Genomic DNA, 25,331 nt, shown 5'->3' on the forward strand with positions numbered 1-25,331 from the left:
TGATTCGATAATTTATTTATATATAAAAGTCCGCTGAAATGGCGACGTAGATTAAACCTTCATCTTTAAAATGAGACATTGTTCATCAAAATTGGTCGAGAATTACATTTGTTCTCCCTGATGGCGCTAATGCTATTTTTAATATTTTTCGCGAAGAAAACGTTTAGTACTGTAGCGCTCCTCGAAATTTACGGCAAAAGATATGAAGCTCGTACCCCACTAAAGATTTTCATATATACGCTTAAATGGTTATGTTTTATGTTGTGAAGTAGTGATTGTCTGCTTGGTTGCATGCGTAAATAGTTGATGTTCAAATTATTTGAACATTTCCAAACGCAAAGAAATACGTTTCATGATGCTCGCACAAAGAAACTAAGGTAACTTACTCGGTCATTTTAGTGAGTTTTAGACAGATAATTCTATGACAAAAATAAGGAAATATTTATTAAGAAAATGATTGTTGTATCTAATCGTTTATGTTAATGGATCTGAGTTTTTAAAATATTTTTAAATTTTGGGAAAATGTATAGTTCTTTTTAGATTTTATAGATTAAAATATAGAGATTTTATAAGCAATGTGTAGCACATTGGAAAGCATCTAGATTCGTAATACAGGAAATTGTAAATTCTCGAGGCTAAACGATTTCGGTTTTTTTTTATTGTATCGATGTAAACAAAAATAATAAACTAATTTGATCTTTTTTCCTTATTTTTGATAATTTAGTAAGATGTTACTATTTAATATCTTATATTTATTTCCTCCACTGATGGCTGACATGAATTTCACGATAATCTGTGTTAGATAGGACACAGCAGCAGTATAATTTTATTCGATAACATGCATATAAAGTATATACATTTGTTGATTATTTTTTCAAAATTAATAATTAGTGAACATATATATTATATATTATTTTTAATAAAGATCAAAACATGAATCCACATCATTTACGAGATTTTTTTCTCAGTGCTATTTTGTTATGGTTTCCTGTGTAGGAGTTCACTTTGTATTATTACTATTACTATAATAATATGTAATGTAATAATATAGTAATAAAAAAACAGTAATAAGATGAAAAAACAGAAGAATATACTTATATTGTATACATCATGACACATATAATGATGATAATTTATAATAACAAAAGAAGGAAAAATGTATCAATTTACGTGACGGTTTTATGTACGAACTCTCAACAAATCGTGTCCTTGATAATTTCGACACATGACTGCCCATCAATAGATACGTCTAAAAAAACGCGAAATATGAAGAAAAGTATGAAACGTTTCTTTTATTTTCGTCCGCTATCATTTCTTATCTTACTACCTTATGATCGTTTGCATTTGTTTCCACACTATTTCTTACTCATGATCAGCTAATTATTTTTACTATTATAATATAAAATCAATATTAAATAATATCTATATATATATAATTAAATTTTATGTACATTTTTATTATTATTATTATATTATATTATATTATATTATTATTATTATTATATTACATTATATTATTATTATTATTATCAGGAGTAGTAGTAATGTTAGTAGTAGTAATAATCAAAGTCGTATAGAGTAGATTAGTCCACGTAAGAAAAAAAGCGCTAGGAGTTCCACTTCATAGGTTGTGAACTCATGTTTTAATTTGGATTAAAATAATATAATATATAATTATTAACTAATTATTTTTAAGTAAATATTGGACAAATTCTTATTTTTGTCGCAGATTTATATACTAATTCTTATATGTGTCAATTATATTTATTATTTTTCATTCATTTATCGTAAAACAAATGCATACCGACATTGTATCTAGCACGGATCATTGCAAAACGCATGCTACCATCAAAGAAAAATATACATATGAGAGATTAGTAAGTGTACGTTCACAGTCTATTAAACTACTTATTCTACTCAACGAAACCAATTGTACGCTTAGAGGGGAATAACCAACAAACGTATACACCGATATGATAGAGGTCTGATGGGGACAACGTTCCCCTCTTGTATTTGTAGTTCATATTTTGTCCATATCTGTCGCTAAAGTCACACACGCTTTGAACAAAAGGTGGTGAATAGCTTTAATTTTTTGCAGACAGAAAAGTTATATAAATCTAAACAAATAGAAAAGTATAAAGCACAAATGCTGAATTGTCTTGATTTAATAGAAAATATCTGGTTAAAAAGAAATTATTTCTTATAAGCAATAAAACTAGTATAAGTGACGTATTTGGAACCTATCGACTGAAGCAATTATGTGAGTTTATAAGTAATCTATATTTTTATGTTTTTCGTTACACAACTTTTTTACATTTGTATTATTATAATTCTGTTATTTAAAATAGATATATTACAATAAATATTATATATTAAACTCTAAATTTAGTTAAATATGGTCCACATGCAGAATAGCCTCATATAAACGCTTGGTTGGAAAGAGTATAACAGGAAATTAAATCTTATTATGACAAAGCTCACAAACTATTCAATAACATTGTAAACCATCAGAACCAGACAACCATTAAGGCATAATTAGTGTATAAATTAAAACGTAAATGTTCTTGCAGTTTTATATTTTCTATAATCATGATTATTTTTATTATTGTTATATAGATAATGATTACTAAATTGATTATTAATTGTAAGTAAAAAAATTTATATATAAAGATCAATATATATATATATATATATATATATATATATATATATATATATATATATATATATATATATATATATATATTTATAAAATAACATTTAATAGGTAAAATATAAATGCTTTTGCTGTTATTAATAATTGACTAGAGCATATTGATATTCGAGTATTATTAAGCGCATTGTTTTCTGTTTTGTACTTTCAAAAAGGAATTATTTTCTCTTATATACTGTTTTTAGAAAATTGTTCAAAATACATAATATACATACAACAATATACATAAATGTGCATGTGCGAGTGTATGCGTATTTGTGTATATGCATATATGTAATATATGCAAAGATGACACGCAATAATATTTGAATTTATAGCTTCAAGCGTAATTTGAGAAGCTGAAAATCTTATTTTAGAAAAACGACACCTACATAATACTATTTCTTGTATATTCAAGGATTAAAAGTAAGGTTAATTTAAACACATAAGGAAAATCAGCGTAATGATATGCATGGCCGTTTATAGACTAGCAAACATATTGACTAAAAATTACAGTACATGAGATTTACGGAAAAATATATTTAATATACAATTTATGCTACTTTTTTCAGTTTTGGCATTTTTTTTGGACACCTTTCAACATGAATACTCCAATGTCGAGTTTGGCATCTTTCGTTACAGTAAAAAGCTACCTCACATCCAAGACATTTGAACATTGATCCACCTACACCACAATTAGAACATTTAAGATTACTTAATGTATCGGGGCTCCTATTTACTTTACCAAGATGTGGCGTTTCACAGTCTCTTTCGATGCTTCTAGAAACCTTTTTTGATATTTGCGGAAAAGAAACTGTTGATATAGATGGTGAATCTTGAATATTATTACAAAGTGTAGAAGTTGTAGGAAAATTGTGTTCTGTTCTAACGAAAGGTAATTTTTCTAGAAGTAAATTCGGTATAGAGTGATATCCAGCACTGTTCCATTGTGGCTCTTTCATTCCAACATCAATTGATTGTCCTTGATTAGACAAAAGATGTTCTCGAGTATGATTATTGGAAGTATTCGAAGTTAGCCGAGTAGGATCCACTTCCATGACGGCATTAATGCCTGTGCTTGCAGATTTGTTATAAGAAGGTAAAGAGGCACGTTGTCTTCCGATAGAAGCTGCTGCAACTACTGCAGCAGCTGCAGCTGCAGCTACAACATCCGGTATTATTCTGCTGCGTCCATATTGATTATTGCTAGCCGAAAATCCACTTAGAGATGTACGTGGTAAAGTTTGTTGCGTCAGAGTTGATGACAGAGATGAAGATGCCAGCAATAGCGATGAGAGACAGTTTGCTTCGCTATTATGATTGTTCGTAGATGTTCTGAGTCGATCGAAACCAAAATCATTTGGTGACTGAAATCTAGCAGCGGGAAGTGACCCGGAGTATTTTAAAATATCAGAAGTACAATTTCTGTTCGGATTTTGCAAAGAGGATATGTGCTTGTCAACATGTGACAATGGACGTAAAGGTGAATTAAGAGGATCTTGCATAGGTATATGATAACTTGTCAAAGATGTTCCTGGATGTAAACGGGAATGATATGGGTAACCATTGTAAACAGGATATAGTGCAGAATGATAACCAAACGTTGCTCCACTGTACGGATTTATCTGTAAAAAAGAATCCAATGAATATTTTTACTATTCTTTACTATTCTTTTTTGTTATTTATCATCACTTACATTATAATTACTTGGATAAAATTGAGTTGTTGAGAGTGGCGTGCAAATTCCTGAATTCAGAGTCGTAGTAGATGGAAGGGACAGAGGAGTTGTGTCAGTAGACACGTGTTGAAATAATTGCTGTTGCTGATGTTGTTGACGATGCCATCTCTCCTTATTCCATTGTGAAGTTATATTTAACACGTTGTTACCATTGGCAGTATTCGTTTCATTCAGTGATACTTTGTGCGTATCGAACTTTGAAGTCTGATGAAATAAAATACAAATAAAAGAGGATACTATTATTTGATAAAAATTGAATATTCTATTAAGTAAAAATGGAACATTCTTCAACTTACACGCGTTGGTTCTTCCATTGAAATGGTACTAATAGTATTTTCCACAGTATGTAATTTAGATTTCTGTTTAGAAACTTGCTTCTTCGACATTTTGGCCACCCAGTTACCAAGCGTAGGAAATTGTTCGGTTATGATACGATTATCATTAGTACTTTGAGCAGGAAAATGTTGATCTGTAAAAGGATATTCTACTTGGTTGAAAGTCGAAGCTATCGAGTCATAATTGGTCTTCCTTGATTGTGTCGTACTCGATGGTACCTAAGATTTTGAATTAATTAAAATAGTTGATCACAATCGAAATACTTAAACATAATTATCTACAACGTGTACCTTCTGTATTTTTTTCGAGTCTTCCATTTTACTAGTTTCTGAAGCATTTTTCTTCAAAAACGTAGAGTCATAATTCGATCCTAATTGCAAGATATTCATCATATCGATCGAAGATGACATTTGTGTTTTCGTTATAGATGGCGTTGGCAAAGTTGTGTCTATTTGATTACATCTCACATTGTGTGGTATCTCGGAGCCTCCAGTGATGGAACTTATTATAGGATTTTTGATATTAATTTGAATTGCTCTATCGGCATCGTGTATGTCATGTTTTCTTATCTCTTTCATTTCTTCAATAATCGAGTGATTCGATGATACAACTTCTATTGTCTTAGAAAATTCTTTCATGGTCTCCTTTTTCCCATGCATTATTTTAATTTTATCTTTTTCTACAATTTCTCCAATATTATTGAAAAATACTTCCCCATTTTTAATATTTTCAACATTTTCTGAAGAACACGGGTCGATAGAAGTTGACGAAAGAATTGGAGATGTTGTCAATCGATGACCTGCGTTGGTATTATTATTAGACTCCCATTCATGATTTGTCGTTTCTTCACAAAAGGTATCTGCCATTGACGAAATTTCTGCCGTATTATTCTCACACGTAATCCAGGTTGATTCGTTTGTCAATTGTACAGTCTGCAAAGTAGAGAATTATTATCCGAGTATTTTAACAATGTTCAAAATTATTCACGACAAACCTCTGCGTCATGCTCATCCAATATATCCAGGTTCGATGAAATATTTAAAGAAACTTTGGGCAATACAGGTGGACTACTTCGAACGCTATCCGGTGACTTATAGTCTATTGGGGAACGTGGTGACAGTTTTGGTGGTTCTGGTGAGGAAATTGGAGAGAAGTTTCGAACGAATTCGTCGTCCCATTGATGCTCTCTCTTATTTTCATCAATATCAACAAACTTATTTGCTAGCGTATTCTCGTTGTATAATTTATTAAGTAACTTTGAAACATTTTCTATTTGCTTCTCGTAGCAGTTCATCATTTGTCTAAGTCTTGTATTTCGTTGTGGACTAGAATTCATAATGTTGGGCGCGTTCGCTATTTCCTGAGATAGATTTAAGGCTTTGTCCTGTAATTCCTTGAGCTTTCGTTTCAATCTATTGCGTCTATATTTCAATTTGTAATTGTCATTCTTGACAGAAGATCGATGGACGACATCATGAGTGATCGAACTTGTCAATGCGACGTCGAAGTTATCATCATTATCGAAATTTTCTCTGGTCCAATATTCACAAATTGTCGGAGTAGACTGTGACTCTGGACGAGGCGTAGCACCCGTAACTATTCTATAATTGGTCTCCTTATCTTCATTCAATGGTATTTCTGGATTGCCACGATCGCCATCTTTTCCTAAAAACAATAACGCTAATGAAACATAATGGAATAATGGAATAATAAAATAAATTTTTAATGATTAAATAATTAGTTTTTGTTCTTTTTCAGTTACCTTCCTGAACGACTTTCTTTAATCGAAGCGGTGGTACGATCTTCTCTTTTCCAAAATTAATCTCTGTTGTTGATCCCACGATCGACATTGTACACTTTTTATCATTACAGAGCTCTGTCTTTCCTTCTTTATCAATGTTAGCTGTAGAATTTGTAAATAATTCGTTGAATCCACCGTCTGAGTTAATGTCAGAAGATTTTCTTCTTTTCTTCAAATCCTTCGTAAGATCTTTTCCACGTTCCTTAGATTTCTCATCAGTGATCTTCCGTTTAAGACGATCTACGATTTTGTTGGAACAAGAGTTACGATTCGTTTGTAACACTGAGTTTGTTTTTTCTGAAGAAGTCTTTTGTTCTCGATTTCGTTCGAGAAAAAAAGTAGCGCTCTTCTTTTCTTCCGGACAGCCGTCAGCTTCCAAAATCGTTGATTTGGCACGTTCCACGTTGACCACGTCTAAAATCGAAGCCCTAACGAGTTTCAAAACCGGAGAACGAGATTTTCGAGATTTTAGTATAGGTACAGCTCGAGTTGGAACTGGTGGTGCTGGATGTATAGGAAGGCAATGATTCGGTTGAACGGGAATCACACATGATCCGCGATCACGTAATGCCGTAGCTATAACATTGTTGCTATTATTATCGCGATGAAATCTGCTCGAACTGTCAGCTATCATATCGTAATCTTCTGCAACAGATGAATTAATATTTCTTTCGTTATTTAGTTACGTAAACAGCAAGAATTCCCTTATGCTATATAAAATATATATAAAACTCAAGCTACACTTTACGAAGAAGGTCAATGAATAATTTTGGTTCAATTTTCCTATCGGTTCGAAAATAGCATTAAATTAAAATAAAAATTTAAAAATTCTGCAAAAATATTTAAATTAATGTTAATTATATTATTATTATTATTATTTAATATCTTACAGAAAAATACTGTTTTTTTTGTATTACAGTTATTTCATACCTGAACTACTTGCACTTGTTTCTCTTTTTTTCCGCGTTAATTTAGCTTCATCGTTAGTCAAATCCACGACGATCGGTTGCTTGTGTACAATCTCTCCTCTCGAGCCTAATCCAGTCGAATAACAAGACGATTTCGAGAATTCACAAGAATCACGAGGAATTTTGGAAAAACAAAACTGTTTTTTTGAAATGTTCTTTCTGTATCTCCTCTCCGCGCCAGGCATTCCAAAAAATCCGCGCATTTAGGTTCACCAAGTTTCGATCGAAGAACGTCGCTCGATCTCGGTAAAAAGGAAAGTATAGAAACTAAATTTTGATAGGAACTTTTTGAATAGTTAATATCAAAAAGCGAAGAACGATAACGGACGCGTCTCTCCTCTAGTTTTCTGTCGATACCCTGATAATAAATGCACCAATTCGATTGAAAGTAGTAATCGAATAAGGTATCACATGCAAGCCCTCTTAGTCGAATTGCAGACAATTTTGACGAATTTCAAAAAAAAGAAGGGAAAAGAAAAGGAAATAATTCAAAGAACCGATTTCTCGTTCTTCATCACGTGCCACAAAATTTTTTATATTCTATATTTTCATTATAAATCTTGTGTAAATTTTTATTATATTATGACTATAACAGACCCCATCTATATGTTAAGAATAAAAAAAAATAAAAAAAACGAAAATTATTCTTCCTTGTTTAACAATGAGAACCAAATATTAGTGACAAAATCCTGGTGCGTATCCGATGATAAAGTAAAGAATCTACTAAGACTTTTTTAACTCCCACTTTTTAACGCTCCGTAATGCCAACCTGGCATATGAAACCCCTTCATATGCAACAGGCGATTTTAATTGGCCAACAGCAAACGCTCTATCGTTGGCGCAGGCGGGAATGGTGTCAACTGGAAGGGCAATGCGTGCTGGAAGGGTTATAACTTCCCTCTTCTTCATCGAATAATCAAATAATCGAATAATTAAACAATAATTGATAAATGTTCGATAAATATTTAATCTTTTTTTTACTCGATTAATATATCGAATGATTACATTGCATCTAGTAATTAGATTCATTGTAAATTTTAAAGGATACAGGAGAAATAGTTTGCATTCGTTTTCAGTTTAAAAACGCCGTTCGGTTAACGAACGAAAAGCAAAATAATAATCGTTTGAAAATTTCTTAAAGTTCTCTATCCTTATCGAGGGCGATTGGTGAGGAGTTGTAGGTGACCTACGCAAAAGGGGACATCGTCTTGTGAGGGACACTCCGCTCTTGACTTATTCATTCGCACGAAACAACACGAGCAATCCGGAGAGTAGACTTGGATGCAAAACGACACATAGTACGATCGTATGCATGTAAATGTATACACTTCGATGTTGTCCAAGTAGAAAGTGGGAAACTGACAAGTGGTATGATAAATTATAAAGGAGTACTATCCTCTCTTTCAAAGGGCTCGCCTCTGATTAGATCACTTGCCGATATTATCCGAAGAATGCACGAGGGATATTACACAGTGCATGATATACCTACATCGATTCGAGAATAGGTATCGAGTTTTTTTTTCGATGATTCTAAAAATAGACATCGTTCTAGATATATATGCGTGCAATATTAACGATAAATAAGCCTTGCTATTTCTCATTATATTCTATTACGTTTAATTCCCATTGCGATTCCTTTTCTGCCTCTTCTCTTTTTCGCGTATATATAAAGTGTATGCGTCTATACCGAATACGTCACCTCGACTAGTTTTCTAATATTCAAGTTCTTTGTTCCTTAGATATTAAATTATGCATTGGTTTGCCGACCAATTGCACGTTTGCACTAACTTTCCACCATTCGTAAAAGTTTTCAAAATGCATGGAAAATTTCGATTTTGAAAGAGAAATCGAATTCTATTACATCATTTACAAAATAGTGCAAGTAATACATTTTATAAAATAAGCTGCATATTTCAATAACTAAGATAACGACAAGTTATAAGAGTGAAGTGAAAGTCAATGAACTTGTAACAATGACAATCATTTTTATGTTTCTTCACTTTTAATATTTTTCTTATTTTTTCCGTATTATTGATAGAGTGATCATTTAAAGTAATTTTAGATTTTACATTTAGAATGCAATAATAAAACGTGCATTCTTACCACATCATTTTTACCATACCACCATACTGTGTAAGATGCATTTTAAATAACAGCTAGACGCTTATCGATTGCCGCCTTCCCATCGAGCTCGTACTATCATTAATAAATACCGAGCTAAGAGACGACAAACTACTTGTTTATACTTTCATAGTCAATAGAATGCAATGAAAAAAAATAGTTCCTACTGTTAATGTTACAAATATATTGCTACTACAATAAGAAGGTGTAATTATCATTCGTTTTATGTACTTCCATTTGTAAGTTTGAGAAAAACTGGGAAAATGAAATAACATTACATATTCTTTTTAATAATATTTATATATACGTTTCTCGAATCAAAATACAAATTAATAGAAATTTATCAAACCGTACGTTAAGTATAACGGATAAGAGTTTTAAATGTACAATGATATTTGAAAACTCTTCTAACTGCGAATAGCTAGATATGTTCAGTTTATCCATATATAGCATAAACGTAATAACACTTTCTATGACGCTGTGTAAGGGTCACCGAATTCTCTCAGTCAGATGTCGAACATGAAGCGTGAAACTTCGTTATCCTATTCGTCATTAAAGTGTGATTAAAATACACGGCGTATTTTAATATATTCAATAATATGTAATCAACTCCTAGTTTATTCTTAATCTTGTATACTTGAGAGAATAAGAGAGAGGAGGAGAAAAAAAGAGAGACAATATAAAAAATTCAAATATAAGATAAATTTTGTCCTTTTTATATTTACTCTTACTGATATAATATTATATTGTTTCCTTTAGAAAATAATTTGTAAGAAACAAGGAGAAGAATAAAAGGAAACTTCGAAGGAATACGTACTCGGATAATGTTCGTCTTTATGAAGGAATATAAAAACATCCTTTACAGTACGACAAAAAATTTGCACGCGATTTCGAGCAACATTAATATCCATCAATACAAGAGATACAATGTTATCGCATTAAATATGCAATCGAATGTTGTTTTGAAAAGTTTCTTTGTACCAACTTTCAGATCCGCCCATAGACTGCTATTAATTTTTTATCGAATACGGTGCCGTCACGCCATCGCATATTAGCCGACCTTACTCATCGCTGGTCTAGAAGAAACATTTCTTGCAACTCTTTTATGTTTTTTCCATTGATCTTCGACTTATCTAAAATTCAAATCTATCATCCATGTAGAAGATCGTATGATCTAATATTTTCTTTTTTCTACGACAAAGAACTTCGCTAAAAGATGTACAAATAGATCGATTATCTTTCAAATTTTTCCTACCGAAACAATTGCTACCTTATCGACCAGACATGAATCATATTACGAATTAATAAATTCTACGCAATAATATTATCGTAATCTTCAGAAGATAATTGTCAAGTTTTCGAATTACTCACAATGATAACGATTCAAGTAGGCTCCTTGTTGCGGGGCAGTAACCACAAATATAATTCCTCCATGGATAATTATTAAGTAAATCCTCTTAGGTTGTATGAAGCATGCGGTTTATGTGATAGGTACACGTGTTCCGCCTACCACATATCGAAAGAACACAATGTCTCTATGAATCCACTCGATCGTAGACGCTTATCTTGCTCTCTCTCTATCCCTTTCTTTCTTTCTATCTCTCTGTTTTTCTCTCTCTCTTTCTTTCTCTCTTTCTCTTTCATTTTTTCGTGTAAAAACAAATAGAAAAGCTGGTGCAAATCCAAAGAAAAAAACCAACGTATTATCTAAAAATATTAAAACGGCTGAACTTGGTAGTAATACTTGGCAAACAATGCAATAGAAATGGCGCGCGAAGAATGAATGTGACAAGTATGATCAACAGCGCCGCGTAATGACGTCACGTAGTAGCGCCACCAGTAATCGTTATCGATTAAGCTCATTGGTCGAGGAGCTTACATTTTTTAATCTAAATTTTCTTTTTTGATTAACGCAAAGATGTATTTTTCTTACGTATTACGAAACAATAATGTTTTTTATTTTTAACAATTTTATATTAAGAATAAATATTTTATTTCCTTATTAATATACAGTATATTAATATACAGTAATACATTACTTGTCGTTTAAAAAATATACATGTTATTTCAATGATATGGTAAAATATAATTTTTATATCTGTTAAATGCATACCTAATAGATGTGTTTGATCTGTTACTTTGCATTCATGAAATCTACTTGCTTTCTTTCTAATTATCTGTTCTTTTGATTCAAGTGTTTCCCATTTTTCTATTGCTTATCTATATATATTCGAAATTATGATATTTTTTTGTCCTCTTAATATAGAAAAAATACGGTGTAGTGTACTACAAATGTATAATATTCACCCGTAGTGACGTGTATTTTTCTATACTTGTAACAAACCATCTATACAACTAGAATCGAAGTTTAATATATCGATACTATAATTCGAAATTGAAGCATTGCATTTATGATAATAAATATTATTTGTGTTCGCGTACCAATAATCAGTTTTATAATAAAAATGTTAGATTTATACCATGATGAGAATTTATAACGTCTACCTAATAATAATTAGTTCTTTTATTTCGTATTTAAATATTATATTAATTTTACAAAAATCGTTGATTAATCTTCAGATAACACCATGTATTTATATATAGCTATCGAACAAACGAACGTGATATTCTATGATGTAACTATTTTTCAACAGTATTCCATTTTGGATAACAGCAGCAATTCGTGCCAGATGCACATATGAATTTAGAATTAGTTGAAACATTATATGAATTAAAAATTGATGAATCTCGTTGACATTAAAAAAATTGAATGAAAATGCATGTTTAATGCGGGAGTGAATTATTCTTCAAATGATTAATGCATAGCGCGGTAATTCAGAAGCATCTTAAATCATGTCAAAAACTTTGAACATCTTAAATGCTACAGATATTCCTTTACGAAAACAAGCGTCCTCCTGCGGCAAATTAAAATATCGTGACAATGAAAAATGTACATCAGGTGTAATCTCAGCAAATTTAAAATCTAATATATTAGGAGAATGGGGAGTAAGAAACATTAAATATTTACCATTATAAATATTTTTTTCTTTTCAACTTATCCATAAAATACAAAATTTTTAATTTTTTACAAATTTCAGACAGAGAAAACTCGAATTGAAAATGGAAAGCAAAAACATCTTACTGTTTCTATCGGATCAAAAAAACCAATTATTATTACAAGAAAAGAGTATGAGGAGTTTAAAAAGCGTGGTCACTATGTCACTAAAGAAGAGAAACAAGCAACTATTGCAATGACAGAAGAGGAAAGATATAGACTTACCAAGGACAGCATGATACGCAAAGAAGCTATTCGTAGGATGGACTTAACAAAAATACGCGAAAAAGACAAAATGTTAAATGAAGTCGAAGAAGAAGCCAAGAAAAGGACAATGCATTTACTAGAAAGAGCTTACAATTTAAAGCTCGAACAAGAAGAGGAAATTCAAAAATATAATCGGTTTATCTTAGAAACTAAATGTAGAGCTATAAGAGATATGCAGGTATTATATCGCATTAAAGAATCAGATTTTATTTCAATATACAATAAATTAAGAAAAAGTTGGTCTTTTGTAGATAGCTGAAAAGAAATTAATCAAACAAGAATTGGCAGAAGAAGAAAAACGTTTAAATGACATGATGGAAAATGAAAGAAGATGGGCAATTGAGGAAGATTTAAAGAAAGAAGAAGAGGAAATTTCTAGAAAACAAATATTCTCAAAAATTTTAAAGGATCAAATTACGGAAAATGAAGAACAACGAATACTTGAATTTGAAAGAAAGCAAGAGGAGAGCCAGCTAATTAATATGAATAATATAACTTGGCAGTTAGCAGAAATAGAAAAGTTACGCCACAAGGAAGCTGAAAGTGCTAAAATCCGTCGAGATCTAGCAGAAGTAAATGAACAATTGAAGCATTTTAAAGTTATGGAACAAGAGGAGAATAGAATAATAGATTTAAGGTAACATCTACAATTTGTTGTATTAAATAAATAAATCAATTAAATTCATGTAACTTTCTTAGGATAAAACAATATAAAAAATATAAAGAAGAAAGAGAAACTCAATTAGATGAAAAGCAAAGATTGGAGAATTTATATAAAGAACAGGAAAAAGAAAGACTGGCTGTACAGGCAAAGCATACACAAGATCTTCAAGTAAATATCTGTTTACTATAACAATGAAATCAAATGATACAGGAATATTATATAAACATTGAAATTTCAGGCACAAATTGATGCAATAAATGCAGACCGTATACAAGAAGAAGTAGAGAGAGAATGGAGACGGAAAGAAAAAGAAGAAGCAATGAAAAAAATTGGAACTATACAGGATCTTCGGAAAGGAAGAGAAGAACAAATAAACAATAAAAGATTAATACAAGCAATTGAAATTAATAGGGAAAAACGTGAATTTGAAAGAATTCTACGTGTACAGAAAGAAGCATTTTGCCGCGATAAGAAGAACCGTGAAAAGAAACAACAAGAAGCTCTTGTTCATCGTAGTGAGATATTAAGACAGGTCCATCTACATGATAGTTAAAAATATTTTGGGTGTTTGTGCAATTTCTATACTTATATTATAAAGTCATCCAATTTTTCCTTTTTTTCATTAGGTAAATGAAAAGGAAAGAGAACGTATTCAAGCAAGACAGAAGATGTTTGAGGAAGGATTGGCAATTCGTACACAAGTTGCTATGCGCAAGAAGAAGTTACAAGAGGCTATGAACCAAAAATGTAAAGAAATGAGAGAGAGCAAGGTACCCGAAATATATATTAATGAAGTTAAACGCCTAATCGAAAATATTGACTAATGCATATATACATCTTGTAAGAATTCTTATTTGATAATAAATACTATGTTTACGTATATTTAACCCTTTGCACTCGGTGCCTTTTCGAACGTTATTTATCAGCAACTCGACGCCACCTCGTCGTGAAAAAACGCATCCAGGAATCGTCATATTATACAGTATAGTTTCGGAACCAAATAAGATATTGTAATGATATTTGGTTTATATGAATTTGTAAACATCAAAGAACATATATTTGCAAAAAAATCAAAATTTATTTTTTATAATTTTCTACAGTGTGACTACATCATTGAGCCATAATCGCGTACTTTTGTTCCACAAATCCTTTTTATCGCTCTTTTTAACATGTTGACTGACACGCGGCTGCCATACCATGCGCCCTTCTAAGATTGAATACTCGATGCAGGTGTGTAAACATAATGAGCCCATTGTTCCTTATCGTAGTAGAAGATAATCATGTTTAGAATGAAATGCTTAAGAATTTCCATAGAGTTGAAAATCTATATTGGAAATCGTACTGGGCCCATTGTTTCTTATCGCAGTAGAACATTATCACACCTAGAACGAAACGTGTATATACGAATAAACTTCGTGAACGCACTTCACATGTTCTCTTCAAAATAAAACCAGCTGATATATTTTTCATATATTTTGGTAATTGTATCAAATTCTGATTTGCTTTCTTGTGCCATTTCAATAAAAAACTACAGGGAAACATGCGTTTCTCAAAAAGTTGCGGTAAAATAAGTTTATTCTCCTAATCACTAATAAACTTTGATGTCCTCTCAGAGGGGACATATCCGAGTGTAAAAGGTTAACATTTTATATCTATTATAATAAAAAGATTTTTTGTTTCATTATCTATACACATTTATATTATACAAAATCTTAATACTGTATATATATAAATATACTCATATAATTCGTACAACTGAATTATTTCCATAACATAACAATATTTGGATCACGTTCAACGATTTCTTCTATTTGTGCCACACTCTGACCTGTATTACAACAAATTTCATCCAAATTATATGTTCCCGTAAAATACTTATAAATAGGATTATTCCGTGTTTCTTCATTATACGGTATACCTGGCAAAAGTATGGGGTACTGAAATATGTATATGTGAGTATGCATATGTTGTTAAACAATAACTATATAAAAGAACATTTCTCAAATGCAAGAACAGACCTTATAGACCCTTCGGATAAGACCTTCAATCAGACCAAATTGAACCAATCTTCTTTCATTAATTCTTAAATTTTGTGGATTTAAACGTTGACACAAGTCCCTCATACTACAGCTATGAGTCATGCTTGCATACATACGATATATATCTCTGAGATATGCTGGTTGTCTTGCTGCAAAAAATAATAATGATTTCTTCTTGAAAACTAGGTTATAACATACTAATGTATTAGATAGTAGTGCTTACGGGATTTAGATGCATATGTAATACATCTTTCTTGTAATTTGATATCTTCTGCTAATTGTTTTAGTTTTGGCGTTGCTGCATAGACATTACTATATTGAAATATTGGAATTAAAGTTACAATGCTATAATACCTAGAAAATGATAAAATATACTTTATAATATTTATTGATTAAATTTATTGATTAAAGAATTTCTTTAATATAAACTTACGCTAAATTTTGTACACAGCTTTTAACTAAATTGTTTTCAACATCTGCTTCTGCTGCTATGCGAGCAACATGGTTAAAGCCATCTATATATGGTAATACTTGCTGAGTTGTTAAATCCCATTGATCACTGTGAAATGCTTCCTTACCTTCTAAGAATATTGGTACTTGATGATCAAGAACTGGCTTAGGTTCTGGTGCTAGTTTTACTACTTTCAAATGTGATGTCATTGTTCCCTCTTAAAAATAAATTTATTAACACAGAAGTATGTTTATTATGGTAAGATACTAAATATATACAATTTTTACCCGTTAGTGTGCACATTTTATGCAAATTTAATTCTTGCATAACATGTCCCAACATTTCAGCCAATCTAGTTTTATCATCGGAAGCAGATAAGAAACAATTCTCAATTTCTAAAGCCATCTAACGTATACAAAATATAGAAATTTATTTAAGTATATTGTATTGTCAACTATGTTATTTTATATTATTATACCTATAAACTGATTAAGGTAAATGAGTACCAAAAAATCAGACATCTTCTTAACTACTGGTTCATAATGAACTGTGCGAGCTTCTGAATCACACACAAAACATAAATTAAAATAAAAAGCATTTCTTGCATATTTTTTATCATCTATTTTCACGGGAAATCCTAAGATTTTATAGTCTTTCAATGTTCTAAAATAATTAATCTTGTTTATTTATTAATATTGAATATTAAATGTTAATAAATATTTTTAACTTACACAGTAATTGTACTTCTTTGTAATTGTGCCTTTGGTATAATATAAACATTGACGTTATCAAATATATCTTTCGATACAAAATTATCAGGTACCTGTAAAAAATAAAAAATAAATGTTCTAGATTTAATAAATGAAATTTTTAATATAATCCCTCAACTTAACCTGACAAGTGATCTTTGGACCAGCTATATGATGAAATTCGGAAAAGAATATACATCGTATTGGTCCTTCCTGAACTTTGTCCTTTGCAGTTTCCAAAAGTGATATCATTATTTTCTTTATTAAAAAATAAAGAGTAAATTACATTGATTTTATGTTCAAAGTGAGAATACGTTCCTTCTATTTATGAGTACAGTTTATATATTTATGTATTTACCAAAGAATGATACAATTGAATTTCAAAATGTTGAAATGTTGTTTTCTGAAATTTTATTTACCTGCGATTACACAGAATCTATTCAATTTGTAAAAAAAAAATACAATAATAGCGAATTTAAATCTAACGAAAAATGTTATCACCAAGGAGGGTATATATACGATAGCGACGAGAGCGACGATAGTGACAATAGCGACAATGACAGGTATTGTGACTAGCGAATAAGAGAATAGTTGGAGGCCATTATATAAGACCAATAATAAGTAAGAGAGTTGTGTGAGTTGAATGAAATAATTGCCAGTGTATTGAATTTTCATGTATTTGTTGTATAATTTATATAAGAAATATATTTAATTAATAAATAAATAATATGGCAGCGTTTGAAGGTATGATAAAACATTTTTTTTTTAAATAAAATTGAACTACGTACACTTGTCAAATTTGCTACTTACGTATAATTTATTAGGTTAAACGATCATACTTTGACGTTTATTAACATTGATACTTATAAAATAGAAATTAGTTAATTTTCATATTAAACTTTAATTTAATTTCTTTTTTTTTTCTTAGAAATGGGTGTACTGTCTGAAATAGCACAAGCTGTTGAAGAAATAGATTGGATGTGAGTTATATAGTTAACATTTTTTTCGTTTGTGTAGTCACGATAGAGTATATTTTCAAAAGATAATGTAGTTAAATTTGCTATAATAATTTTATCTACAATATTTTGAGATTTTGATAAATTGCAGGCTACCGACAGATGTGCAGGCAGAGGCTATTCCTTTAATTTTGGGTGGAGGTGATGTATTAATGGCTGCAGAAACTGGAAGTGGAAAAACTGGAGCATTTTGTTTACCAATTTTGCAAATTGTATGGGAAACATTAAAAGATATGGAAACTGGAAAAATTAACAACTCTACAAAAGAATTATCACATTGTATTATATCCATTTTTATTATTTATGAAATAGAGTATAATAGACACATGCAATTTTTCTCTTCTTTTTAGATCTTTTAATATTGTAACAATAAATATGTAATTATTTTTAGCTATACATTGGGGATTGAGTCTATTTGATAGAGATCATGCTCTGGCTGTGACACCAGATAGTTTAAGATGTCAGAGTCGTGAGCCAAAGGAATGGCATGGATGCCGTGCCAATAAAGGAGTACAAGGAGATGGGAAATTTTTTTTTGAATGCATACCCACAGATGAGGGTTTATGTCGCGTGGGGTGGTCTACGTCTCAGGTAACTAATATTCTATATACAATGGACAGGAAAGTTGATGTTTTGGTATTTGGAATAATTTTAACAAATCATTATAATTAAACAGGCTTCTTTAGATTTAGGAACAGATAGATTTGGCTATGGCTTTGGAGGTACTGGTAAGAAGTCCAATGCAAAGCAATTTGATAATTATGGTGAACCTTTTGGAATGCATTGTATAATTGGATGTTTACTTGATTTATCAAACGGCATAATAAGATTCACAAAAAATGGTGTAGATCTGGGTGTAGCTTTTACATTGAATCCCCAACAGAAATCGCAAATTTTTTTCCCAGCTGTTGTACTGAAAAATGCAGAAATGTCATTTAATTTTGGTGCTCAACCATTTAAGTATCCTCCACCAAATGATTATATTGCTATATCTTCAGCTCCAAAAGATTATGTGAGACTTAATCCTATTAACAGTAGCCATAGTCAAAGCGTAGGAAGTAATAAACCTATAAACAATGCACCACAGGCTATAATTATTGAACCTTCTCGGGAATTAGCTGAACAAACCTATAACCAGATACAAAAAGTAAGTTTGTATCTCTGACATGACTGTTTTAATTTCTAAAGAAATATATAGTTGTATTTTTACTTATTAATTTTTAGTTTAAAACACATTTAAACAATCCTACAGTTCGAGAATTATTAGTTATTGGAGGAGTAAGCGTAAAGGAACAGATTTCAATGTTAAATTCAGGTGTTGATATAGTAGTTGGCACACCTGGTCGTTTGGAAGATCTAATACAAGGAGGATACATGTCATTGACACATTGCAGGTAATTTTATTTAAAACTGAAAAAATAATATCAAAAAGATTGGTTATTACAAGGTTATTATATTTATAATATAATATATATATATATACACACACAGATTTTTTGTATTGGACGAAGCTGATGGATTATTAAAGCAAGGATATACAGAACTTATTGATCGTCTACATAGACAAATTCCTAAGATTACATCAGATGGAAAAAGATTGCAGATGATTGTATGTTCAGCAACTTTACATTCATTTGAAGTAAAAAAGATGGCTGTAAGTTTTAAATACATCATAATATTATTTAATATTGCTTTATATAATCTAATAATAGTATATTGTAACTTTTACTGATGCATTTAGGAACGTTTAATGCATTTTCCAACGTGGGTTGATTTAAAGGGAGAAGATACAGTTCCTGAAACTGTTCATCATGTCGTAGTAATAGTAGATCCCCAGAAAGACAAATTATGGCAAAACTTAAGAAGAAATATTGAAACAGATGGAGTGCATAGTAGAGATAATATAAAACCTGGAAATAACACAGCTGGTATAATAGTTAGTTTTGTCCTCTCAATGCTGTTACTATATTAGTTGTTTAATTGTTGAAATCTGCTTACAGAAGTATTGTCAGAGGCTGTTAAAATATTAAAAGGAGAGTACTGTATTCGTGCTATAAGGGAACATAAGATGGATAGAGCATTACTTTTTTGCAGAACAAAACTTGACTGTGATAATTTGGAACGTTATTTGAAGCAAGTAGGAGGAAGTGAACTTTCATGTGTTTGTTTGCATGGTGATAGAAAACCACAAGAACGTAAAGCGAATTTAGAGAAATTCAAAAAAAAAGAAGTAAAGTTCTTAATTTGCACAGATGTAGCAGCAAGAGGTCTAGATATAACCGGTTTGCCGTTCAGTAAGTATCATATGAAAAAAAATTATTTAATATGAGAGACTAATTATTTGATTTGTCTAGTGATCAATATTACTTTGCCCGATGAAAAATCAAATTACGTGCACAGAATTGGAAGAGTCGGTAGAGCTGAACGAATGGGTTTGGCTATTTCTTTAGTTAGCAATGTACCAGAGAAAGTATGGTATCATGGTGAATGGTGTCATTCTCGCGGTAGAAATTGTCATAATACTAATCTTACTGATCAAGGTGGATGTTGTACTTGGTATAATGAACCTAGAGTAAGGTCAAAAACATTTTCTTTACATTTATAATTGCCTGGCATAGTTCGGGGTTTGATACAAATCAAGGATTGCTATAATAATTTATTTAAACTGTAAATAAGTAAAAAGCTTTATTCGTTTACAGTATCTGGCAGACATTGAAGATCATTTGAATGTAACAATTGAACAAGTTGGCTCAGATATAAAGATTCCAATAAATGAATTTGATGGGAAAGTTAGTTATGGAGAAAAAAGAGCAGCTATGGGTGAGTAATTTTATATGTTTCCGTGTATACAGGGTTTATAATTATAAAAATGTATTATTCTTAGGAACCAATTATGAAAATCACGTACATCAAATGGCACCCATCGTTGCTGAATTGACTGCACTAGAATCAAAAGCACAACTGATATATCTAAATAGACATCTAATAGTATACTAAATTGAAAATTAAAAGTTTCTTTGATAGCTTACCTGTGCATCTAAATATTTCATTACATCTTTGAATTTAATATGTGGAAAAGTTGTATTATATAATGAAAAATATAACAGCAAAGAACTTATTTTTGTGTGCATACTGTAAATGCTCTTTCAGTGGCCGTTCGATTATACGATTTGAAAGGATTGATAAAGTGTAAGTAACTATCATCAAAACAGAATTCGAAAGTTAATTAATCGATTGCCATAAAAGCATTTGCAATTTATATGATATACGGTAAGTATTTATTGTATTGTTATAATTTTCCATAATCGCATCGTTACTATTTTAGTTACACAAATGTATTATACAGAGGCTTTGCAGCATTTGCTTTTTTATTCTTTTCTCACACACACACACACACACAACGTATATATCGTATTTATCGTATATGTATGTGCGCTATATAACACACATACACACCCTTAAAATTTATCAAACGATTTTTTCTGTTTAATTATTTATATACATAACTTTTATATATTTTTAAAATCAATGGTAAAAGACTAAACTTATACAGTATATAAATCATACTGTTTCTCTTTTGCACTGAGATAGTGTGTCCAGACTTAATGCGTATGTTTCGTATTTTTCAGTAGCGCATACGCAAGGCAGCCAACATGTCCACTTGTTTTTGTGCACATGCAAACAAACAAGTGTGGTCACTAGTTTAACAAATTGCTTACGAAGTTGATATAACGATTTTTAATTAAACCTTTATTAGCTAATTTAATCGATTAATCATTAGTTTATATTTATGTAAAATTTTCTTATTTTCTTTCTTCATATTCGGACAGTCATCACAGAATGAGAATGAAATATTTTCTTTTAATCTAGAAACATGATTCCACTTACATACATACGTACATAAATCTTTTATTTATATTTTACTACTCACATACACACGCACGCAAGCATTCATTCAACCACAATTGATTTAAATAATTGTATTTATATATTTATATAATACTTATACCGGGTATACCACTGAACTTTATCATCTGAAATATTTGTTATCTTCAATTTTATGAAAAAAATGTTTAGGATAAAGTCACATTTTTTCAAAAGGCACATTTAATGAAAGAAAGAATTTTTTTCAGTCATTTTTTGAGATTTTAAGGTGATCAGTATTTTTTAAATCGAGACAATTTGTTTTACGTGAATTGGTTCCTCGTGTCATTTTGAATAAAAAAGTATTATAGTACAATGTCAAAAAATGATTAGTTCATAAAGTATTTTGAAAAAATGTTTGAAGATTCATACAACTGTAACAAATTGTATTTTTTTGATTGAAGTTAGAAAAAAATGTTAAAGGAAAAAAGTACATGATTCAAGGTAGATTACATATTCACGATCATATTTTTTCGAAAGTGCAATAATGCATTTGGATTATTTACACTAGCAAATGCAACAAATTATGCGGTTCCATTTAAAAAAATATCGATAACCTTTAAATCTCGTAAAAAAAATAATCTCAAGAAAAAATATTTTCTATCATTTATGTGCTTCTTGAAATAGTATAACTTTGTTTTGAGCATTTTTTCCATAAAATCAAAAATAACAAAAATATTATAAATAATAAAGTTAGGTGATCTATCTAGTATATATAGTGTTTCGTTTAAAACAAGTTACTTAAATATCTTTTTCATCTGTGACAATATGAAAAATATTTCTTACATAATTTAAATGGTTACGAAGATGAATCAGACGGAAAAAATTTGTTGTACAATGTTATTTTTTAATAATTCTGTCAATGTTTTTTTTATATATTATTACATATTACATTTTATATATTATTACATATACATATATTTTTCTCTATTTTATGTTATAGTTAACATTACTGTGCATTCATCCATGTATAATAGTATGAACTTGAAATTTTTGGACTAAAATTTTAAAATAAAAATTTTAAAATTAGTATGGAACTTACTTTCAGCGAGACCAGGTTTCAACAATAACAGAAGATCGATCATCTATTTGACATCGTAAATAAATATATTTATTATCTCTGTGGAGAACATTAAAGCGTATGATTTAGGAGGAGCAACTCACAACTTCAGAAAATATAAAGGAATAAATTATTAGTGCTTCTACTAATAGTAAACCTGAAATTATCGAAAAGGTTGTACAATCAGTTCACGGATTATATCACAGCAAAAGGATATGTTGAACATTTATTATAATAATAAATGTATTTATTTACGATTTTAAGTAAATAGCCGATCTTCTGTTATTATTGAAATCTGATATCTCGCTGAAAATAAATTCCATACTAATTTAAACATTTTAGAGTCCAAGGTATACTATTATACATGGATGAATGCACAATAATGTTAGCTATAACATACAATAGAAAAAATGTGTGTATATAAAAAAAAATGAATGATTTTAAAAGTCATTAAAAAATGACATAGGACAAATCTTCCATCAGATTCGTGTATTGAAACCATTTGAATTACGTAAGAAATATTTTTTGTATTATCATAAATGGAGGAGATATTTAGGTGATTTGTTTTAAGCGAATATTCTATATATATATATATACACGCACACATATCTTTATTTTTATTTATCTATTATATTTACTACATATCCACCTCACGATTCGTACTAATATGGCACCAAGTTTCGTTTCTGAATCATTTATGGAAATGCAATCCTGATGCTTCGTGTTTAATTTGTATAATAATGTTAGGTTTTTATCTTTCTCTCTCTCTCTCTCTCTCTCTCTCTCTCTCTCTCTCTCTCTCTCTCTCTCTCTCTCTCTCTCTCTCTCTTTCTTTCTCCCCTTCCTTTTTATTACTTCTTCGTTTATGCTTCTATTGAATAGTCATTGGTTTAAGTTATTTAAAAATCATACGAATTTCTAGAAGCACGTGCTAATGAGTTTCGAGAATACGAGAATTGTAAGGTGGACAACATTAATTTGATTCCTTACATAATTTCACGAATTTAATCATTCATTTAAATCGTATCTACGTTTTGAGTGAGATTTGCTCTTTTCCTGCATAACTTATTTCATTAAATATTACTATTAATGTTTTTTCCTCTCCTTTTTTCCTTTCATTCTTTCTCTTTCTCTTCCTTTATGTAGTGATAATAATCCATTTTAAGTCTTTAGCTAAACATCTTCTCTAAGAGACACGCAACAACGAATTAATTAAAGGTACAGGAGAAGGAAATGATTTAAGAGATGTAGTATTGACGAGCTGGTAACTCCATTTTGGTTTCATTTTTCGCTCACATTTGACACATTATGTACACATTTACGTACGAACAATTAAGAGATTCGTTCGCCTTCGTGTTATTGCCAGAACGGAAAGTGAATCATTTTCTTTTGTGGGATGTATTTGTATAATATGTATATATTTTTTCTTTTTTTTTTACTTTTAAATCTTTTCTTTTTTTTTCTTTTTAAGATCTTCCATAGTCGTCTTGACTGTCTACTCATTAATTGTCAGATAGAACGCGAATTGTACTATGAATTTTGTAGACAGACGGATTAATCCTTATTACGAAACACACAGGTATGTAAACGGTTGAGATATTATACTCTTTTATAAATAATCACGTCGTCTTGTTCATTTTGTCACTTTACTATCTTTGAATTTGCACATTTTACAAACTTTTAGATGATTTTTTCTAAACATCGACGCTTTTTTTCTTACATCTTGCATGAACAGCAATCGGAAGATTCAAAAAGAAAATCACTTTTCGAACAGCACCGATGATTGATCACTGCACACATATACTCTCTATTAAAAATTATACCATCATATTTATCTACAATGATGCGAGACACACTCGCGTTCGATTTTGATTACTTAATGTATATTTTATAGGATAGAGTTGGCGCGCTCGAGGCACAAGTAGCTTTCTCTCATTCTTCTCACATTTGAATGATCTTAAATAGCAAGAATTGCGAATAGATTAGAAGAAATAAATAAAAATTTTTCTTCTCTATGCTTTATGAGCAGAAAATTAATTTAGAAAATGAAATGTTCAAACATATATATATATATATATATATATATATATATATGTTTATATATATACGAATCAAATTACAGAAGAATGGAAGGAAATGATTGCAAATAATAGAGACAAAGACTCAATGATTAAGAAATTCTTAAGAACGGAAGAATCTTTGTCTCTTTAGAACTGTAATAATGATGATAATAATAATAATGATAATAATGATAATGATAATGATAATGATAACGATGATAATAATAATAATAATAATAATAATAATAATAATAATAATAATAATAATAATAATAATAATAATAATAATAATAATAATAATAATAATAATAATAATAATAATAATAATAATAATAATAATAATAATAATAATAATAATAATAATAATAATAATAATAATAATAATAATAA

General features: G+C 30.0%; 4 protein-coding genes across 17 annotated transcripts; 2 read left to right on the forward strand and 2 right to left on the reverse strand.

Moving 5' to 3' along the window:
• The first annotated feature begins 211 nt into the window (after positions 1 to 211).
• Positions 212 to 14,529, forward strand: LOC124422321 (cilia- and flagella-associated protein 45-like). Of its 5 annotated transcripts, XM_046958623.1 has the most exons (7): positions 11,122 to 11,734; positions 12,544 to 12,658; positions 12,755 to 13,156; positions 13,230 to 13,615; positions 13,678 to 13,810; positions 13,881 to 14,174; positions 14,269 to 14,529. In XM_046958623.1, the coding sequence occupies exons 2-7, from the start codon at positions 12,656 to 12,658 to the stop codon at positions 14,464 to 14,466; spliced, it is 1,416 nt and encodes a 471-aa protein (XP_046814579.1). In that variant the 5' UTR covers positions 11,122 to 11,734; positions 12,544 to 12,655; the 3' UTR covers positions 14,467 to 14,529. The 5 variants fall into 5 exon arrangements, with proteins under 5 accessions (XP_046814582.1, XP_046814581.1, XP_046814579.1 ...); XM_046958626.1 differs by lacking the exons at positions 11,122 to 11,734; positions 12,544 to 12,658 and adding an exon at positions 212 to 377; XM_046958625.1 differs by lacking the exons at positions 11,122 to 11,734; positions 12,544 to 12,658 and adding an exon at positions 1,580 to 2,260.
• Positions 3,157 to 11,124, reverse strand: LOC124422187 (the record flags this gene model as incomplete). The annotated part of the gene is made up of 8 exons (XM_046958304.1): positions 3,157 to 4,317; positions 4,389 to 4,634; positions 4,727 to 4,984; positions 5,057 to 5,698; positions 5,761 to 6,431; positions 6,529 to 7,212; positions 7,498 to 7,602; positions 11,028 to 11,124. Coding segments are annotated over 8 exons (3,774 nt in total), but the record flags the coding sequence as incomplete, so codon positions are not given.
• A 169-nt stretch (positions 14,530 to 14,698) lies between the features above and the next one.
• On the reverse strand, positions 14,699 to 17,414 carry LOC124422322 (GATOR complex protein NPRL2). 9 transcript variants are annotated; one of them, XR_006941833.1, is made up of 10 exons: positions 17,240 to 17,393; positions 17,026 to 17,139; positions 16,864 to 16,955; positions 16,639 to 16,795; positions 16,420 to 16,537; positions 16,115 to 16,349; positions 15,905 to 16,035; positions 15,661 to 15,830; positions 15,396 to 15,560; positions 14,699 to 15,024 (listed from the first exon to the last, which is right to left on the reverse strand). XR_006941833.1 is itself a non-coding variant. In XM_046958631.1 (10 exons), exons 2-10 carry the CDS (start codon positions 17,131 to 17,133, stop codon positions 15,403 to 15,405), a joined length of 1,125 nt encoding a protein of 374 aa, XP_046814587.1. In that variant the 5' UTR covers positions 17,134 to 17,139; positions 17,240 to 17,391; the 3' UTR covers positions 14,699 to 15,402. The 9 variants fall into 9 exon arrangements, 7 of the variants coding, with proteins under 7 accessions (XP_046814587.1, XP_046814585.1, XP_046814586.1 ...); XR_006941835.1 differs by having other exon boundaries at positions 14,699 to 15,294; XM_046958631.1 differs by having other exon boundaries at positions 14,699 to 15,579; positions 16,115 to 16,196; positions 16,260 to 16,349; positions 17,240 to 17,391.
• A 50-nt stretch (positions 17,415 to 17,464) lies between these two features.
• On the forward strand, positions 17,465 to 21,015 carry LOC124422320 (ATP-dependent RNA helicase Ddx1). 2 transcript variants are annotated; one of them, XM_046958620.1, is made up of 12 exons: positions 17,465 to 17,625; positions 17,810 to 17,861; positions 17,989 to 18,176; positions 18,289 to 18,488; positions 18,574 to 19,044; positions 19,122 to 19,291; positions 19,389 to 19,551; positions 19,639 to 19,825; positions 19,898 to 20,191; positions 20,252 to 20,469; positions 20,597 to 20,717; positions 20,782 to 21,015. In XM_046958620.1, the coding sequence occupies exons 1-12, from the start codon at positions 17,610 to 17,612 to the stop codon at positions 20,892 to 20,894; spliced, it is 2,193 nt and encodes a 730-aa protein (XP_046814576.1). In that variant the 5' UTR covers positions 17,465 to 17,609; the 3' UTR covers positions 20,895 to 21,015. The 2 variants fall into 2 exon arrangements, with proteins under 2 accessions (XP_046814576.1, XP_046814577.1); XM_046958621.1 differs by lacking the exons at positions 17,465 to 17,625; positions 17,810 to 17,861; positions 17,989 to 18,176 and having other exon boundaries at positions 18,329 to 18,488; positions 18,584 to 19,044.
• Positions 21,016 to 25,331: the final 4,316 nt, after the last annotated feature.

The sequence above is a fragment of the Vespa crabro genome, chromosome 2, assembly GCF_910589235.1.
Source record: "Vespa crabro chromosome 2, iyVesCrab1.2, whole genome shotgun sequence".
Taxonomy (NCBI): domain Eukaryota; kingdom Metazoa; phylum Arthropoda; class Insecta; order Hymenoptera; family Vespidae; genus Vespa; species Vespa crabro.

Bases quoted from the DNA above. Each gene is read 5' to 3' on its own strand.
- LOC124422322 (XM_046958628.1), bottom strand. From the start codon at position 17,133: ATGATATCACTTTTGGAAACTGCAAAGGACAAAGTTCAGGAAGGACCA. The intron at 16,538-16,638 runs GTACTCATTTAC...TGTATACGTTAG, and splicing joins AGAAGATGTCTGATTTTTTG to ATGGCTTTAGAAATTGAGAA. The intron at 15,580-15,660 runs GTCTGTTCTTGC...TACATATTTCAG, and splicing joins TTATCCGAAGGGTCTATAAG to TACCCCATACTTTTGCCAGG.
- LOC124422321 (XM_046958622.1), top strand. From the start codon at position 12,510: ATGTCAAAAACTTTGAACATCTTAAATGCTACAGATATTCCTTTACGA. The intron at 13,157-13,229 runs GTATTATATCGC...GGTCTTTTGTAG, and splicing joins GAGCTATAAGAGATATGCAG to ATAGCTGAAAAGAAATTAAT. The intron at 14,175-14,268 runs GTCCATCTACAT...TTTTTTCATTAG, and splicing joins GTAGTGAGATATTAAGACAG to GTAAATGAAAAGGAAAGAGA.
- LOC124422320 (XM_046958620.1), top strand. The intron at 18,177-18,288 runs GTATTATATCCA...AATTATTTTTAG, and splicing joins TACAAAAGAATTATCACATT to CTATACATTGGGGATTGAGT. The intron at 20,470-20,596 runs GTAAGGTCAAAA...ATTCGTTTACAG, and splicing joins CTTGGTATAATGAACCTAGA to TATCTGGCAGACATTGAAGA.